The sequence below is a fragment of the Drosophila hydei genome, unplaced genomic scaffold, assembly GCF_003285905.1.
Source record: "Drosophila hydei strain 15085-1641.00,03,60 unplaced genomic scaffold, DhydRS2 tig00008124-arrow-arrow-pilon, whole genome shotgun sequence".
Taxonomy (NCBI): Eukaryota; Metazoa; Arthropoda; class Insecta; order Diptera; family Drosophilidae; genus Drosophila; species Drosophila hydei.
The window spans coordinates 753,350-771,111 of NW_022045834.1; the positions used below are offsets into that span (position 1 = coordinate 753,350).

Consider the following 17,762-nt stretch of genomic DNA (forward strand, 5'->3'; position numbering starts at 1 on the left):
AATCAACATTGCGAGACCAGGATTCGAACCCGGATTATTTGCGCAGCGTGCACAAACTCTACCAACACCGCCACTTCATAACTAAAAAAAAAAAAAATAAAACAGTAAAAAACATTTCATCTCCTCCGGTCTCGAACCCGGACCAAGCTGCATACCAACGCAGCCACTGTCCTTCTTGCATGGGCTGTTGCAAATTTGAACATAAGTAGCAGCTAATAATTCAGCACAATTCAATCGCAATTTCAATTCTTGGAATAGAAAAGAATACACGCATTTGAATGTATGTGTGCACACGCATAGGAAAAATGCGTGCGCGTGGCGCTGCTGACATGTGCTTTTGGAAATTGGCCAAACGTTTTGTTTAATAACTTCTGTTTTACTTAATGGATTTTAATGAAATTTTCAGCATATGATCTACATATCCTATTGGCTTGGTTGAGATGCAAACGCCTTCACATAAAGGCCCTATTTCCAACTAAACTTAAATTCTAAGAATTTGGGGGAATTTGGAGCCGGTATCCAAAATCCAACAAAAATCAAAATTGCATAAAATATATATAAGACTAAATACAAAATTTGGAGGCTCTAGCTCTTAAGACGTTCGAGATATAATTTATTTACTGCATTTCAATAATGTTTTTATTCGATAACAATTAAATGCGAATAGTTATCGAATATTTGAAACAAACTTGACCTGCGCGTGCTATACACGGACCTACAAAAAAAATTTCAAGTCTCTAGCTCTTATAGATGCTGAGATCCACGCGTTCACACATACGGACAGACGGACAGACAGACAGACGGACAGGGCTCAATCGACTCGGCTTGTCGTCCTGATCAAGAATATATATACTTTATGGGGTCTGCCACGCCTCCTTCTGCCTGTTACATACATTTGCACAAAACCATTATACCCTGATTTCCCATTTTTAATGGGATCAGGGTATAAAAAGTAATTAATTTCTTGAAACCAGAATGAACAAAATTGATGCATTTAAAACTCTTTATGTGTATTTTTCTAGTCACCGTGGAAAATTATTTTTTAGTTGCAGTATGTTGTTTAATAAAACTAATCAATTTTCAATTTGAAAAGTTCGAATGGCATTTAAATTAACTAAACTCTTCATCTTTCCCTCCAAATATTTACCTATCTGTCGCTCTTTCCACCAATACCCAAAACATCACTAACAATTGCCATTCCCTTTACCGCAAATTCAAGTTACTTGTAACAATAAATTTTAGGTTTTTCAATTACCATTTTAGCCCACGTGTTAAAATGAAAAATGAACTTAAGCCACAAGCATCTACAAATGAATTGCATTTATTTCAAATATCGCTTTAGCACGCATTCAATTCTGCAACAATTTTTCACCTGCTGCGAACTTTTAGCCCCTTGGCCAAAAGGCAGCTAATAAACAAACCTTTTAAGTTGGTCTAATGCCAAACACTTTCACTACTTGCCACAGCCCGATCCCCAGCACTCGTCCTACTCTCTAGACTCGCGTCTATCGGGCGCTGCAATCGGCTGGTATTTTTATGCTGATTAGCTACGTTAACAATTTGCAGCACGCGAAACTATTTCAACAATTTCGATGGGGCAAGAACTTGTGGCATAAATCGCCGCAGCGCCAAAAAAACATTTAGTCTCTGGGCCAGTGTTGGCAAACGACGCGAGTCAGTAAAAATTTTAATAAGCCAAGTCCAAAGTCTGTGGAAGTATTCGTAATAGAGGCAAAAGTGCATGCGGCGCACACGCGACTTGGTAATATTAAGAAAATGCCACGCCATTAAAACCACGCACTCACACACACACACACACCACGCTCCACGTACACAGCTTTTATGCAGTGCTTGTTATAATGCAGTCAAGGACATTTAGACGAAAAAGGCAACCAAAAAAAAATGCGAAATGTATGCAAAAAATTTATATATTTTTATATATATGTATAGCATAGCGGAAGTATCACAAAAACGAGGCAAAAAAATAAAAACTGAGAGTAAAAATATAAATGTCAAACGGAAATGACGAGAAAATAGTATGCAATAAAATATGTTTTACTGTAAGCAGAGCGGAGCAGCGCAGACGCCTGTGGTAATGTGGGCGGCAGGAAGTCGTATTCATATGTGGCTTAAATTGAGTTTCATTTTTTGTTAAATTTTTGTTTGTTTTTATCTATGTATCTTTATGCCGTGCATCTGTGTGGGCAAATGTAAAACTTGTGTTTGCTACAAAATAGATTTTATCATAGAGGGAAATGATAAAAATGTGTCTGAAGCATATTTCTTGGCTTTTATTCTTAAACTTTTAGTTGAGCACAATAAATTAATGTTGACTTGTATTTATTTAAATTTGTTCATGAAGTATGTGTTGATATTAAAAAAAAAGAAATTATAAAATATTTTGTAAAATTCCTATCTTTAGGAAGTTCTAACACAGTGACATTTTCAACTATTATTATAATAATTTATATATTTTAATTAATTAAGTAATTAATTGTCCATTTTTTCCCATAAACATAAATATATAGATTATTACATATTCATAAAATAATTTCGGTAAAATAAATATTCACAAGTAAATTTATTCTCAAGTACATTTTTATCTTATATTTGCTAAATTATATTTATATTTTTAGAAAATGTATATTTTCGATGAGAAAATATATTTGTAGTTTCAAATATAATGAAATTAAATTACATCAATTTTTAAGTTATATTTATATATACATTTACTTCAAAAATGTCTCTGCTCTATTGTGAGCACACCACACACGATGTAAGAGAACTAACGGCCAAGAAAAAATAAACTATTCACACGCTTCACTTGGCCACTTTTTGCAAATAATATTTTCCGCTTTTGCCATGCATAAAATCATAATATATCTTTCAACTACAAGTCCTGTGACTGCGAACTGAATCAGCGAGTCAGAGCCAAGGACTCTTGGCACTCAAATGCATAGGGAGACAGGGAGGGAGCGAGGGAGGGAACACATTGGGCCAAAACGATAAGTGACAAACATGTAAGGCAAACAAATGTATATTTTATACTGGAGTGCGGCAGGGCGAAGAATCTCTACACGCCCCCCAATGGCCTGGGAGATGCACATCTGTCAGATAAGTGCGGAGAGCATTTTCTGGCCCGCAGGTGACAAGTTAAACGTCTTGTAAGCATTTGCATTTCAGTATACCAAAATGAAAAACACAAACAGAAAAGTAAAAAAAATACCGAAAAGAAAAATAAAGATAATAAATAAAATGTATAGAGTAGATAAAGCAAGCGCTCTGCTATGATAAAAACAAATTTGCTAAAAATAAATAAATAAATAGCTAAAGCAAAAAAAATAAGAAGAATGAAAGACAACCAGCCATGGCAAAAGGCACATCCTTTATCTGCAGTTCATTTTGAGGACATCAAAAGGGTTTCTCCTGCTGTTGTTGTTGCTGTTGTGGGCGCCATGGCTTAAAGCATATTTGATTATGTCAAGAAATATGCTGAAGGATCTAGACGCCCTGTTTGCCAACCAAAAGATAAATTTAAGAAATATGCAAATATACAAAAAGCCTCATATTACGCTAAGAAAAAGTGTTTGAAGGCGTCTAAAGAGCATTATTGTAATAACGTTTTTAATATGAGCAATTTTAGCTCAGGTCCTGTCTGCCTGTTTAATATCTATGCCATGTGTGCAGACAAAGCCAATTGAAACGCCTCAATATGCTTTACCGATTGCTGAAGTAAATATTTTGCTCATCTATATGCAAATATTTTTCCACATAATTTTAAATTTATTATACAAATTTTTATAGTATCGAAGTTCGATAAGTGAAAAAATATACTAGCCTTTAATAGTAATATTTTTATTTAAAAATTTTTGAATTAATAGCCAGCTATTTTATGTTTCTTTAAAAAGTATATGAAAATTTGTCATATAATAAATTAAAATTTTTGTAATATACTAATTTTGCTAGTTTATTGTATTATTTTTTCTAAAATATCTTATAGATTTCTATAAAATATAAAAGTATATTTATTGACTTTTTCAACTACATAAAATATATTTTTTTAAAAATAAAATGTGATTAGAGCATTAAATATTAGTTTTTCTTATTTTTATTTTTATTTTTTAAATATATATTTAGTTGTTGAGTACAAGAATGTGGCCTTAAACAACATAATAATGTGCCTCAAATTGCTTGATCTTTTAAGTAAGCAATTCAAAAGTATATTTAAATTACTGTAATATTTTTTAGAAAAATTTTAATACTTTTATTTTTTATTTATTCCAATTTGATATTTTTACATTTTTAAATGGTATAATATAAAGAATAAAACGCAATAATGAGAATGAAATCAGCAGATAGATAAATAATTTCGGTGGCAATTTATTAAAAAGAGATTACAAATAAAAAATCAAATTTTAATTTAAATTTAAACTTTATGCTCAAGACTTAAATAGCCCCAATCTTTTAAATCGTTTTTTAATATAAGCTTTTGCTTCGACTCACGTATTAGTCACTTAATATTCCATATTATTCAATGAGTAAATACAATACCACATCAGCACAGCCTTAAAAGCTTAACATTGATTATAATTTCGTAATATTTATGTATATATAAATTCATATATATATATATATATATATATATATATATATATATATATAATAAATATATATATAAATACATAAATATATTCAATATTTCTGTCATAATTAAAGGCACTCGTAATACTTCATTAATCCCGCTCTTATCAGTCCATGCAGGCCCACTGGGTGCCTCGCACTCTGGTCTACCTCAACGTTCAATCAATTAATCATTGGAGAAGCCCATTGAAACAAGCTCATTAAATTATCAAAGTACTTACCCTTTGAAGGTATCTCGGCACGAGTGGGCGTGGCAGTCATCATTAAGAGCACTATGGCCACGATGTTGATAATGTGCAGAGCAATGCCAGCCAAGCGCCCACTGGCAAGGGGGCGTGGCCGTACATGTCGTAGTGCAACGAGTCCAAACATTTTTGCGATAAATTTCTGAAATGGGCAATAGGCGAAATTGTACACGAAAATGCCAAAAAACACTTGATTAAGGGCGGGTTGGGGTGGGGTAGGGTGTAGGTGGGTTGGTCGTATTGAGTAGGGGTATGGGGTGCACGCACACTGCGGCATTAGGTGCGGCTCTAACTGCACTTGGCCCAGCTGCCAGACCAGCAAACCGTTTCACCTTTAATCACTTAAATGGCGCGTAATCATTGGCAACAACAGCAACAGCAACAACAACATTGCAATCAACACCAGTGCCATTGAAATTGAGCGTCATGATGTTGTCGAGGCTGATGACGTGCGGGCTTGCCAGCACTTAACGGTAAGCGTGGAAAGTGTAGGCGTCTTCCATAGAGCCCGCACCGCGCATCGCTCACCCCGCTCTGTCCTCTCTTTCCCACACCATCCGACCGGATCCGGATGCGTAGCGTTTTGCGAGCTAAAGTCAAAATTTTTGCTATGTCCTTGCCCTAGCTTAGGGTGTTCATATTATGTGATTGAGTGTGTAGCACAGCAACTTTTAGGCCATTCAGTGAATGGAAATGTAGTCGATAGTGGCGAAGTAAGGAAGTTTAATTCGAAATATTCAGACTGTTGTAAGCTACTCTTCAAGGTTTTGGCCTTCCTCTTACCCTTTCATTGCTGTTTCCTAATGTTCTTGACAGTGGAACTTCTACTTGGCTAAACATTTTATAAGCTGACCGAAACCTATGCTTGAACGGACATCAATTGTTGTTGAGCTAAAGCCCATATTTGTTAAATTGCCTCGCCTAAGAATCCTTTAAATTTTTCCAAATATCTTATACTAAGTCATGTTGCTTCTCTGTTTCTTATGTGACATAATATAATAAAATCAATTAGTAAACTTAAATTTAGCTTAGAGCCATTTACAAGCTATGAAATTCTTAATTCTTTAGCATAGAATCAAATATAAATAAATCAAGCTATCTATACCTTATGTATTAAGAAATTGTGACTATAGTTTATATTAGATAATGTTATTAAACAATTAAAATTATGATTTGATTATTTCAAAGTATTTTATTTTTTAAGGATATTTAATAATTAGTTTAAATAATTTAATTTCTTTACTTTAGGCTGCATTAATAAAATTGTATAATTAATGTAAACGTTTTTTTATAAATAAACCTTAATTTTGTCATGTTAGCCAAACAAAGCTTTAAAATATTTTCCCACACATGTTTAGCTAAGATTCAATTTATGGACTATATCTAAAATCTAGAAGAGTATTCAAAGTTCGTTTAAAGATTGGTCTGCTCATTCCAGCTTGTTGTTGTTGCCACATAGTTCGGCTATAGCTTTCTGACTTCCCCTACGTTTGTTTTCTGTTTGTTTTTGTGCAGGAAATGGGCTCTGGAGTGGCAATACGGCATGGGGGAGGCGCGGACAGTTAGGCCGCTGTCGTCGTCGAGTTGGCCAAGTAGAATTTGAGGCGTTGTTTTGACGCGTTGCCTGAGCGAGGTTACGTTGTTGTTGCCGTCTAGATTAAGTTGAAACAATTAAATGAAATATGCTTAGACAGCATTTAGACAGTAATTTGATTTTGTGCTTTTCCTTTGATTGTTCAAGGTGGGAGAAGGGCTTCGATTTAAGGTCTTTGAAAAGGTTTGCGGCATTTTAAGAGAATTTATTGAATGTCTTAATTTGAATAATGTTTTCTAGAGCAGTTGCGTGTCCCTTAGAACATTTTACTACGCCTGAAGTACGGTTGAGTCTTACACAACAAATCTGAAGACATAAACTTACAGAAGAAACCTCGACTAAAATTGACTTTTTGCCTAACTTTTTAAGAAAAAATTTAATGAGTATTAATTAGAATACATTAACTAATATTAATATAATATAAAATATTAATATAATATAAAATATTTAATATAATACATAATAATATTTTTGGAATTGAAATTGAGAATTAATTAATATAAAGTTAACTTAATTTAATATTTAAATTATTTTTCTTTTTAAGTATAGAGATTTTTTATTTATTTTTCAATATAAACTCTTTTAAAAATATAGCTTTAAATACACTATTTCAATGCTGAAAGTTTTTGTATATTTTTTTTTGGCCATAAATATAGAACAATATAAAAGCCTGAAAGAAAAACTATAAAACAAAAGAAAGAAGCAAAAAGCAAAAAAACGGCCTGCAGATGAATTTCAGTTGTCTTCAATTTGCGATGTCAAACTGTCGACGAATGTTTTGTGTGCTTGTTTGCGGAGCTCGAATCAAGTTTGACAAATGAAATGATTACACAAAGTAAACACAAAACACGTTGAACAAACCACCTGTCAGACAGCTGGCAGCACAAGAGAAGCAAAAGCGAAAACACTGGCCAAAACTCAAAACGAAAACTTGTTGAGAGTGGGGGACAGAGCCAACGGGCAGCAAAAGCGACAGCTGCAAACATGGCAACATTTTACAAGCGGAAAGCCAAAGGAATATTATAAGCAACAACAACAGTAGCAAGAGGGATAAACGACAGCCGGCAGCCAAAATGCCAAAACCGAAGCGAACCGCACCGCATCGCATCGCACTGCAGCGCGCCCGAATGCCAACAAAATGGCAATGGTAACACTTCCGCTTCCGGCGCTGCGGGCGTTGTCGACGTCGTTGTTGCACAGTTGGCAAAACGTTGCACGTTGAGCAAACTGTAGTCAAAGGCGATGCGCCCACAGGCAACAGCAACAGCACGAGGCACGAAGGACGGACAGACGACTGACGACGGAACACAACAAAGCTTGTTAGTGCGGCTCCCCGTAGCGTTGACAAAAAACAAAAACAACAAATGCAACAATAACACATTTTCGGCAACCTAATGGCCTTTATTGATGGACTAAGGCATACCCTATATTTTATAATAAAGAAATTATCTTTTCTTTATAATTTTTGCTATTGAGTTAGCTAGAATTATTTCTGCCAAGGCCAATATATAGATATATGTCAGATTTGGACATTTAATTAGATTTAACATGTTTTTGAATCGTCTAATGTGGAATAAAAAAAGGTAAACATCCCAAAGGATTACAGTTATATATCTTTATTTAAGAAAAGATGCTACATGTTTATACTTGACATACAAAATATGAAGAGAGAGAGAAAGAGAACCCAAAAAAATTATGTTTTTTAGTAGACAACAGCAGTCCTACACACCACTTAGTATGACGTCCACAAATTTAAAAAATATATATAAAAAAATATTTAAAAATATATTTAAAAAATTGAAAATAAAAAAAATTTAAATATTTTTTGAGTAAAATTTATACTACAAATTAAAAAATATAATAAATGGCTTAATTCAAATAGTATGAAAACTAGAATTGTAACTTAAAATATTTTCAAAAAATTTAACACTATTATCATTTATCATTTTATAATATTGCATATTGAAATTGCAATATGCAATATTATAAAATGGTAAAAAAAAACAATTTGGGTTTTTTAACACTGAAATTTAGTAAGGAATATAATTATATCTTAAACGCACAGAAACAACATTTGCTCAAGACCTAAAAAGCTCTGCAGATTCATCTTTCCCTATGTTTATATTTGAATGTTAATAATAAGAATTTGACTTAAAGCATTCTTAATTTCTTGAATTTCTGCTTCAGCGAACAGATTTTAGAAGAAATAAATTTATTTTTGGTAAATGACATAATAATATTGCCAGACTAAAAGTAAGCCCCGTCAGCCATACATTTTATATGCAGGGTATATAAACAAAAGACCCTTGGGCTTGACGTAGGTAAAACGGGACTCAGACATAAACAATGGCGACGAAACGAACAAAAAATTTTAAACGCTTTTAATATTAAAGCGTTGGGATAGAGACACAAAAGCGGCTGAGGCGTAAGAGCTCAGCACCGCAGGTGAAACAGCCAACAAAATGCAACACGGCAACAGCAGCAACAACGACGACATCGTAAAAATAGCAACAATCTGCGGTGCTGTGCAAAAAGCCGCGACTGCATAAAAAATACCTGGAAAAATATTAACAAGCGGAATGAAAATTTAAAAAATATTAAGACGAAAATTTAATACTCTTGTAAAGTGAAGATCGACAATTCACTGATATATAGAAGATGTTTACTAACTGTTGCTATTGAAAATGTATATAGCAAACATTTCACAAGTTTGATTTTAAAAAACGTGGCGGGAAACTCTTAGAATGAATCGACAAGTTTTCCTCGAAAGCTAAAAGCTCTTATATAATTTATAGCTATTTATATTATATAGTATATATACATATATAGTTGAAAGAACCTATTGAAATATTTTTAATTTTAACAAGTTATAAAGTATTAAGAAATTTTTAGACAATGCAGAACTTGAACACTTCATTTTAAATAGATATTACAAGTTAGTTCTCTGAACCCAAACATTTCATAAAAAATTAAATATATTATGTTAATGAAAATATAAAAATCAAGTTTGCTTAAGATATCTAAATAATATTTAAAAAAATGAAATGTAATGATTATAGTAATAGAAAAATATGCTTCAGAATCTAGATTTAAATATTATAAATATTTAACTTATTCATTTATTTATTTAAAACAAGATTTGAAGAAATCTAGATAAATCGCTCTATAGTCTTCTCAATAGATACTTATCAAGCACAAATATTTTGAGCTCCTGCACCTTTTCTACTTCACACATTTTGTGGCTAGCTTTACGAGCTCCTTTTTTCATAGAGTATATCACAATAAAACAATAGCAAAATCCTCGACTAAAGCCAGTGCTTGGAGTGCGCTGCAAAATTCCTCAAAACAAGGAGCTGCTGCGACTCTCAAGTTCCTGTTGGCCAGTCGCCCGTTGTTGTTGGCTCTTCGTGACGAAAATGTTTCGCTTAACTGGATTTTCAAATATTTATTGCAACAAATTATTTGGTTGGTTACAACTCTTCCTGGCTGGCTCTAACCGACTCCCACTAACCCCTAACGCCCGAGACTGGTTTTTATGGCCATTTGGCTTATTTCGTTGCATTGCCTGGATTTGCAGTTTAGTTGTTTTCTCCCTTATTTTTACCATTGCGGCTTTTTGGACAATTGCCAACAAATTAGGGTTTCACAAAACACACATAAATATTTCGTGCAAAAAATAAAATATATAATTACGAAATGTGAAATAACCATTTTGGCATTGGCATTTATAATAATTTGTGTCTAATATTTAAAGACTTAATAAATATGTGTGAAAAGCTGTAATGCTTATGGAAAAATTTAATATAAAAAACAAAACAAAATCATATATAAAAATTTTCGATTCACAAGAGCTTGTTATATAAAATATTTATATTGATATTATATTACTTTAAGAAAAATAATTAGACTTGTTTAACTTTTTTTTGTCTTAAAATACTTTAACTTTATTATGTCTTAAAAATATTAATTCGAAATACTAAATAGGAACAGAACTTATTCGAATTTTGTTATAATCTCTACAAATATAATAAAAATGATTTACCTAATAAATACAACAATAAGTTCTATACTAATATGATCTTTAAAATTATATGCCGATCTTTAGTCTTAAAGAATTGTAGCTATAGAAACTTTACAAGTTTTGTTACCAAATAAATAATACAATAAATATTTTAGATCGCTTAAGAACGCGTGCCCAGAAAGACTTTACTGACTCCCTTTACTAAAAATAATTATATATATATATTACTATAACATTTTCCAATCTGTCTAATGTAATCTACGCTTTCGCATATGCCAAGTTATTTAATTAAAACATTGTTTTAATCAATAAGAATTAAATCTGACTTGTATAGCTATGAGTTCCTCTAATTTGAAGCTACCTATGCCTTTTAAATCTTCTTTTAAATCAGCTTTCCAACGAAAGTTACACAAACAAAAACAAAGAAAAATAAGCAAACGCCAGTTTTTTAGCCTTGACAGATCAACTGAGACAGAGACGGAGACGAAAAAAATACATTCTAATTACATAAAATTAAGGACACAAACAAACACATACACGCTGTTGGTGAAGTTGATTAACGGTATCTCCGCTAGGACGCGTCCGTTGCAATTGCTATGCGAGTGGGGGAAATAACGGTGGGTAAAACTTTCACTTGATGCGTTCAGAACTTTTGTGAAGAGCGCTGCCAGTAGCTGGCAATTGACAACGACAACACTGACGACAACGACAACGAAAAGGACAACGACGCTGGCGATAACAGTAAGAACAACGTGACGAACAACATTTCGTGTCAAATCGTTTGCTAGCGGTAAATGGTAAGCACATAAAAAGACGTCAACAACTCGCGATAATGTCGAAACGCGCGCGCTCACACAGTTAGTCAGTTGTATTTTTGGTTAAACGGCGCGTAGTCTGAACGCCGAACCATCCGCACAGAAGGACAACCGATGTACGACTAAATGCCAATGGCGTTGACTCGATTGGTGGAACGGCTGTGCCGAGCTCGACGCTTCACTCCAATTCGTTCGCTGCTCGGCTCACATTCGGCTTTTCGAACTTCGAAACGGCTTGAGCAAGAGCACGAAACGAAGAGCGCCACTGGAAGCGTTCATTTCGCCCCAAAATGAATCCCTAAGCGAGTGTATGTGTGCGTGTGCGTGCGTGTGTGAATAGTGGGTGAACGGCTCGAGGCGAGTGTCCGTGAGGCCGTCAAGTGTTTGGTTTAGTTGCTTAGTGCGTTGATAGGCGCGCTGGGCGCTAAGCACGCGTCGCCGACAAAGTTGATTGGTTGCCTCTTGGCTTCTGCTCCCAGCGCCAGAAGGCTTCACGTTTCCGTTATGAAAAGCGAAGAGTAATTAAGAGCTACATGGAAAATCGAACAGTAATGTTAATGTTGAATGAGGCAATAAAAAGCAGCAGCAACAAATCACATAAATTGTTTACTGTAAATAAAGCTTGTACATTTTCTAGCAATTTTAAATAAAAATGTATTAAAAATAAATATACAAAATTAGAAAATTCTAATTCGAATTAATGTATTTTCTGTTTTTTTAGAGATTTGTATCTATCTATTTATCTATCCCTCTATTCATATATACATATCCATAAATCAATGTATTCATATATCCATATATCAATATATCGATATATCCATATATCGATATATCCATATATCGATATATCCATATATCAATATATCCATATGTCCCTATATCCATATATCCACATATTCATTTATCCTTCTATCCATCTATCGACCAATACAATTATCCAACTATCCATATTTCTATTTGTTACTCGCAGAGTCCTTTGAAATCCTTTTTTCACTGAACAAAATTTCCTTCCTTGACGACATTTGCACCTACATTCAACTAGTTCGACTCAACTACCTGAACCCCTAGTCAAATATATGCTCTCCAGCTTCGCTATTAACAACGTCAACCTTCAACAGCTAAGCCACTCTTCTCGTAGTCAAATTAACACGCAGACTCTAAAAAAAGGCAACAAAAATGGCTGCATAAATTGGCTTATCTGCAAAAGCACACAAAACTTGTTGTTGTTGTTGCTGTTATTGTCTCGCTCTTTGTGCTAAGTAAATGTCAAAACCAGCAACCAACAAGAGCAACAACAAGAATAGCAGCAAGCAGCAGCAGCAAGTGGCGAACGGTCAACCACAATAAAATTATTCCACATACGCAACGTTGGCTCCTGGCATCATTTAGATAAACACAGCTGCAATGAAAAAACTTAAAGCCAAAGGCTACAAAACTGACCAAAGCTAAGCTGGGAACTATAACTATATATGTATATATATATAAATATATATATATATATATGTCTATATGTATGTATACTTATTTATTTAGTAGAGCTTATTAACCAGCTTTGTCTATGCCAAAATCTTAAATTTCTGTTCCAGCTTAAATTGCTTACAATATAGAAATGTATATATTTGTATAGAGCATTGTTATATACTTTCTTATATATATATATATTTATAAATCGCATATCATATTTATCATAAATGTGTCCAAATCTTTAAGGGAACTTATGTCTGCTGGGCCGAAATTTCGCTGCGGCATGCGGCAACAGTTTAAGCCTCGTTCCTTTGGTCATCATTTTTCACCAGCAACAACGGAAAATGGTTTCGTGTTGATGACGACGATGATGATGGCAACCGAAAACGTTGACAAACGTCACAGCTTGAGGATTAAGAGGCGGGAGCGGCGCTTGCAAAAGGTCAAACTGGGCGCAACTGACCTCCGTTGATAAAAATTTAAGACTTCTGTGGGTCTATCTGTGTGGGTGTGTGTGTGCGCATGTGTGTGTGTCTTTGGGTGTATATTTCATATCTATTTCAATGCGTATTAACAAGGGATATTAAAGTTTAGCACAAAAAAATATGTAGAAAACTTAAAATGTATGTGGGTAAAAATTATAAAAAAAAAAACTGAATTAATAAACTCTAAATATTTAAAAAATAATAGTGGGTAAAAGTTACATTTATATATTTTAAAATATTATGAAAAAATAATTGAAATTATAAGAAATCTAAATGATAAAAGAGAGAAATATACTTATAAAATATATAATAATAAATAATAATAAAATAATAATAAATACTTATAAAATATATAATGTACTTCTGTTTTAAGTGTTAAGTGTTTAATTTATAGTAAAATTGAACATTTATAATAAAGTTCTGATTTCGATTTAAAATTTAAAATTTATTTTGTTTTAATTTTTAGCTTCATAAGAAAGGAATAGGAAAGCAAAGACTGAGTTCTGCAGGAGAATAACGTAAATAATTTATAAATAAAAATTTTAATTTAGTAACTTACTAGATTTAATAACAAATACTAAATAATAAAAGTTCTTAAATGGAAGTTTTGGAAGAGATGCAAAATCTTAATTTTTTTAGAGTTCCGTTAACTGAATTATTAATTTAGATGTTTACCTAGCATGAACACTACATGACTGTAAGAAACTGGAGTTCAATAATTGGATAAACAAGTGTCTGTTTCTGTCTCAATTTAAGTCGCAATGCAAAGGCAAACGCCTGGTGCTGTCAATCGTGTTATTTGTGTGAGCCAATTCTCTAAATCGAAACGAAATGCAGCAAAGTATTCGCTAACAAATCCTCTTTGGCTGCAAAGCTGTGTAACCTGCTTCGCCCCTCCCGGGCCACCTCCTTCGTCTTCTTCTTGATGTCTTAAGAGCTCGCTGTGGATTGTCATTTAGCTGTAAGAAACGACACCCACAAGTGCGGGCATTAAATGAAAGTTGCGCTCTGTTTCTTCTTCTTGTTCGTCTGCTTTTGGCCTTATTTTCGTAGCCAATTCTGTGCTTGCATCTGCTTCGTCTTCTTCTGCTTCTTTTTTTTGTTATCCACAATTGGCGTAAATTGCAAGCGCATAAAAAGTGTTAAGTAGACGGAATGGGAAATTGAGGGTTGCTGCTGCTGCTGCATAATAGCGCCCAAGTGCCAAGTGTCAATTGATTTCTGGGCATGTGGGCGTGGCACTGTGTGTCTTTTGCTGAAAGCGCATTAGCAACGACACACACATTCAGAAAAACAAAGCTGATTGCATTAAAAGCGCAAATTGCTGCCAAAATTCAAGAGCTCAGCAAATACAAAAAAAAAAAAAATTTAAAAAAAAAATAAAGTTTAAGCCAAGCTGCTTAGCAAAAACAAACAAAAAGTGAGACAACAATATAACTGAACTCATTTATATGGCCCAAACATCTACCAAAAGCTGGCCATGTACTTAGCACAGCTGCAACACACGCAGACATTTTCTCTCTTCCTCACTCCCTCTGTAGCCTGGCTAACAGCACTGTGGACTCTTTGGGCCAGACTTTTGTTACATTTGCCTTACTGCCTGTTTATGCAAAGCTTTGCTGCTCTTAACTTGTTTTTTACCTTAACACAAATTGATTTTAGCCTGAATGCAGTTAAAGCACGGGCATTAGCAAATGGTTGGCCAAATGACAAATTAATGCGACTATTATTAAGGATTTGTTGCTTGATAGGCAATAAATTGAATTTAAATATATACATACATATATATATAAATACTTAAAATTGTAATAAATAAAAAAAATAAAACAATTAATATAAAAATAAATTAGCTAATTAAATACTTAAAATAACACGATATAAATAAACATTTAAAATTAAAATAATTAAGTTAATTAAATACTTAAAATAAAAAAAGTTTTATTAATATTTTACGTTTGTCTAAAAACTTAAAGAAATATTGTAAACATAAAACTTTCAAAAATTCAAATGAACCAAATATTTTTTTGAAAAAGAAAAATTAAATTTACAAAATATTTTTAACTTATCGAATTTAAAATTATACAGATTTATATAAATTTTTGTTGTTATAATAAAAAATAAATTTAAATTATTTAAACAGAAATATTAATAATTTAACAGATCATTATATATATTTTTTATTCAAGAAAATTTTACTAATCCAAAATTTGCTCCTGCTGTCAAAATGTTTTCCTTAAGTTCTATCAAAACAGTTACAAAACCTAAATCATTTCATTTGGCCTTTACTACAAATCTTCCACACCCATCTCTGTCCCACTCTATCTCTCTGCCCCTCTCTTCTTTACACATATCGCATCCATATATGGGAAAAGAACTCTCTTCAAAGTCGTATAAAAATAAATCTGTGCAACGTTCTGTGCGGACATAACCCACACTCGAATAAATCAGTTTAATGTGTACTTAATATTTGCCATTAAGTTTTTATTACTTTTCTGTGCTGGGCCGAAGCGTAGCTACGAGCAGCTGAACAGGTACATAAATCGGGTTAAAAACACCGTTAAACCAATTTAGGCCACACACCCTCCCACACACACACGCACAATAAAATATGTCAATTGGTTTGGCATTGCAAACGATTTTCGTTTAATTTGTGACTGTGCCAAGAAGAGTTTTCTTTTCCCTTGATTTTCTTTTTTGGGTACAGAAAGTTTCCTCAAAATGAAAATAGAAAAAAGAAATATGTTTCATATATATGTATGTGTATATGTATGATATCAATATATATGTATAATTGTGCATTGTCTAGGCGAGCTTGACTGATTGGAAGATTTCTTAAGATAAGTTTACATCAAAGTTTCTACCATCTTTTTGTTGATTTCTGTTGAATTTTTGTATTGTATTTCTTGAATCATTATTTGAAACTTTTCCTGAAACTGGAAATTTAATTTTTAAGGCATAAAATTTTATTGGTCAAATTATAAAAATGAAATATTCAATAATTTCGATAAGCTTTGAAAATCTAAAAAATTATAATAGTAAAGTTTAAAAACTAGTTTGAGTATTAATCTATTAGTCTTAACAACGTTTTTGTCATAAATATTTTTTTTTTTGATTATTTGTGTTTATCTTTTTGTTTATTTTGATTATTCATTATATTTTTTATTTATATTTATATTATTATTTATTATATTAATATTTTTTTGTTTATATATATTGTATCATATTATATTATATTATATTTTGTATTTTATTTTATATTATATTATATTTTTTCCGATTCATTTTTATTTTCAGCTCGAGCTAAAAAATCTCTTTTTCAAAATTAAACGTGTTGAAATATAATTAATTGCCCGATTCTGAGTGTCGATATGTCTGAGGCAAAATTAATAAAATAGATGTGGTCTAGTTTAACAAGTCAAAAGATGTGCAAGAAAAGTTAAATACATAAACTTCTGCAGTCGGAGGCATGTTTTGTCATGAGTTTCTCCAGCGTCTTTAAAAGTCAAGCTACTTAAATTGGTAAATGCCATTGTCTGACATTCACAGGGCTCTTGGCAGCTATGTCTGATGTTTGCCGAGCAGCTACGTGATTTATGCAACGGTGATTAGTGGCACAAATCAATGAAGGCAGCCATAATTGTGGAGCCGTTCGGCAAATCAATTGTACGCAAAGCAACAGGAAACGTCAAACACTTCAGATGGCAAAAACAATGTGCTCAAGTGGCATGTGGCAGGCGGCAGGCGGCATATGGCATGTGGCAGGCGGCACAGCATGCAGGGCAGAGCATGGCATGGCATGTTGCAGACATGTGGGCGTGCCGCATGCTACTATTAGCAACATGTGTGCTGCCATTGTTATCATTGCCATTGTCCACGACAACAGCAGCAACAACAACACAGCAGCAACAGCAGCAAAGCCAAATGCCGCAATGCATTGCCAACTACAACAAATAATATAACAAATTTCCAAAGCTAGCGATATTGATGACCGCAGCACTTGCTTGCCACGCGCACAATTATTGAACTCGACGAGTTTCATGCAGCGTTGCTAAAAATGAAATAAATAAAAATTTTATTTTTATAATCGACAATCGATGTCAAAGCATGAGGCGTTTATTTAGGTAATCTGATTGTATTTCAGCAATAATAATCTTTGGTATAATACTAACAAAAGAAACAGTTAGATTGAGCGGAACGTAGAATGAGCTGAAAACATCTCTAAGAGTCTTCAAATGAGATGAAAACTCTTTAAAGAGGGAGACTTAGAATGAGATGAAAACTCTTTAAAGGGGAAGAGTTTGAAAAAGCTGAAAATAACTCTAAGAAAAGGAGTTCGACTGAGATGAAAAAAGATGAGGAAGGAGCTAAAAATTGTCTAAGAGGCGACTTAGAATAAGCTAAAAACTTTGAAAGAAGGAGAATTAGATTAAAATGAAAAGTTTTATTAAAGTACAATCAGAGTTCAACTAAACTTGATACAATTGGGAAACCACAAAT

At 33.0% G+C, this 17,762-nt stretch overlaps 1 protein-coding gene across 1 annotated transcript in view; it reads right to left on the reverse strand.

Moving 5' to 3' along the window:
- The window catches only part of LOC111600324 (Down syndrome cell adhesion molecule-like protein 1 homolog), a 76,767-nt gene extending 64,867 nt beyond the window's left edge, over positions 1 to 11,900 (reverse strand). The window contains exons 1-2 of the mRNA XM_030225169.1: positions 11,039 to 11,900; positions 4,863 to 5,028 (exon numbers count right to left, since the gene is read on the reverse strand). Of these exons, the coding sequence (XP_030081029.1) occupies positions 4,863 to 5,013 (151 nt within the window). The 5' untranslated portion in view covers positions 5,014 to 5,028; positions 11,039 to 11,900. The remainder of the gene's footprint in view (positions 1 to 4,862; positions 5,029 to 11,038) is intronic.
- Positions 11,901 to 17,762: the final 5,862 nt, after the last annotated feature.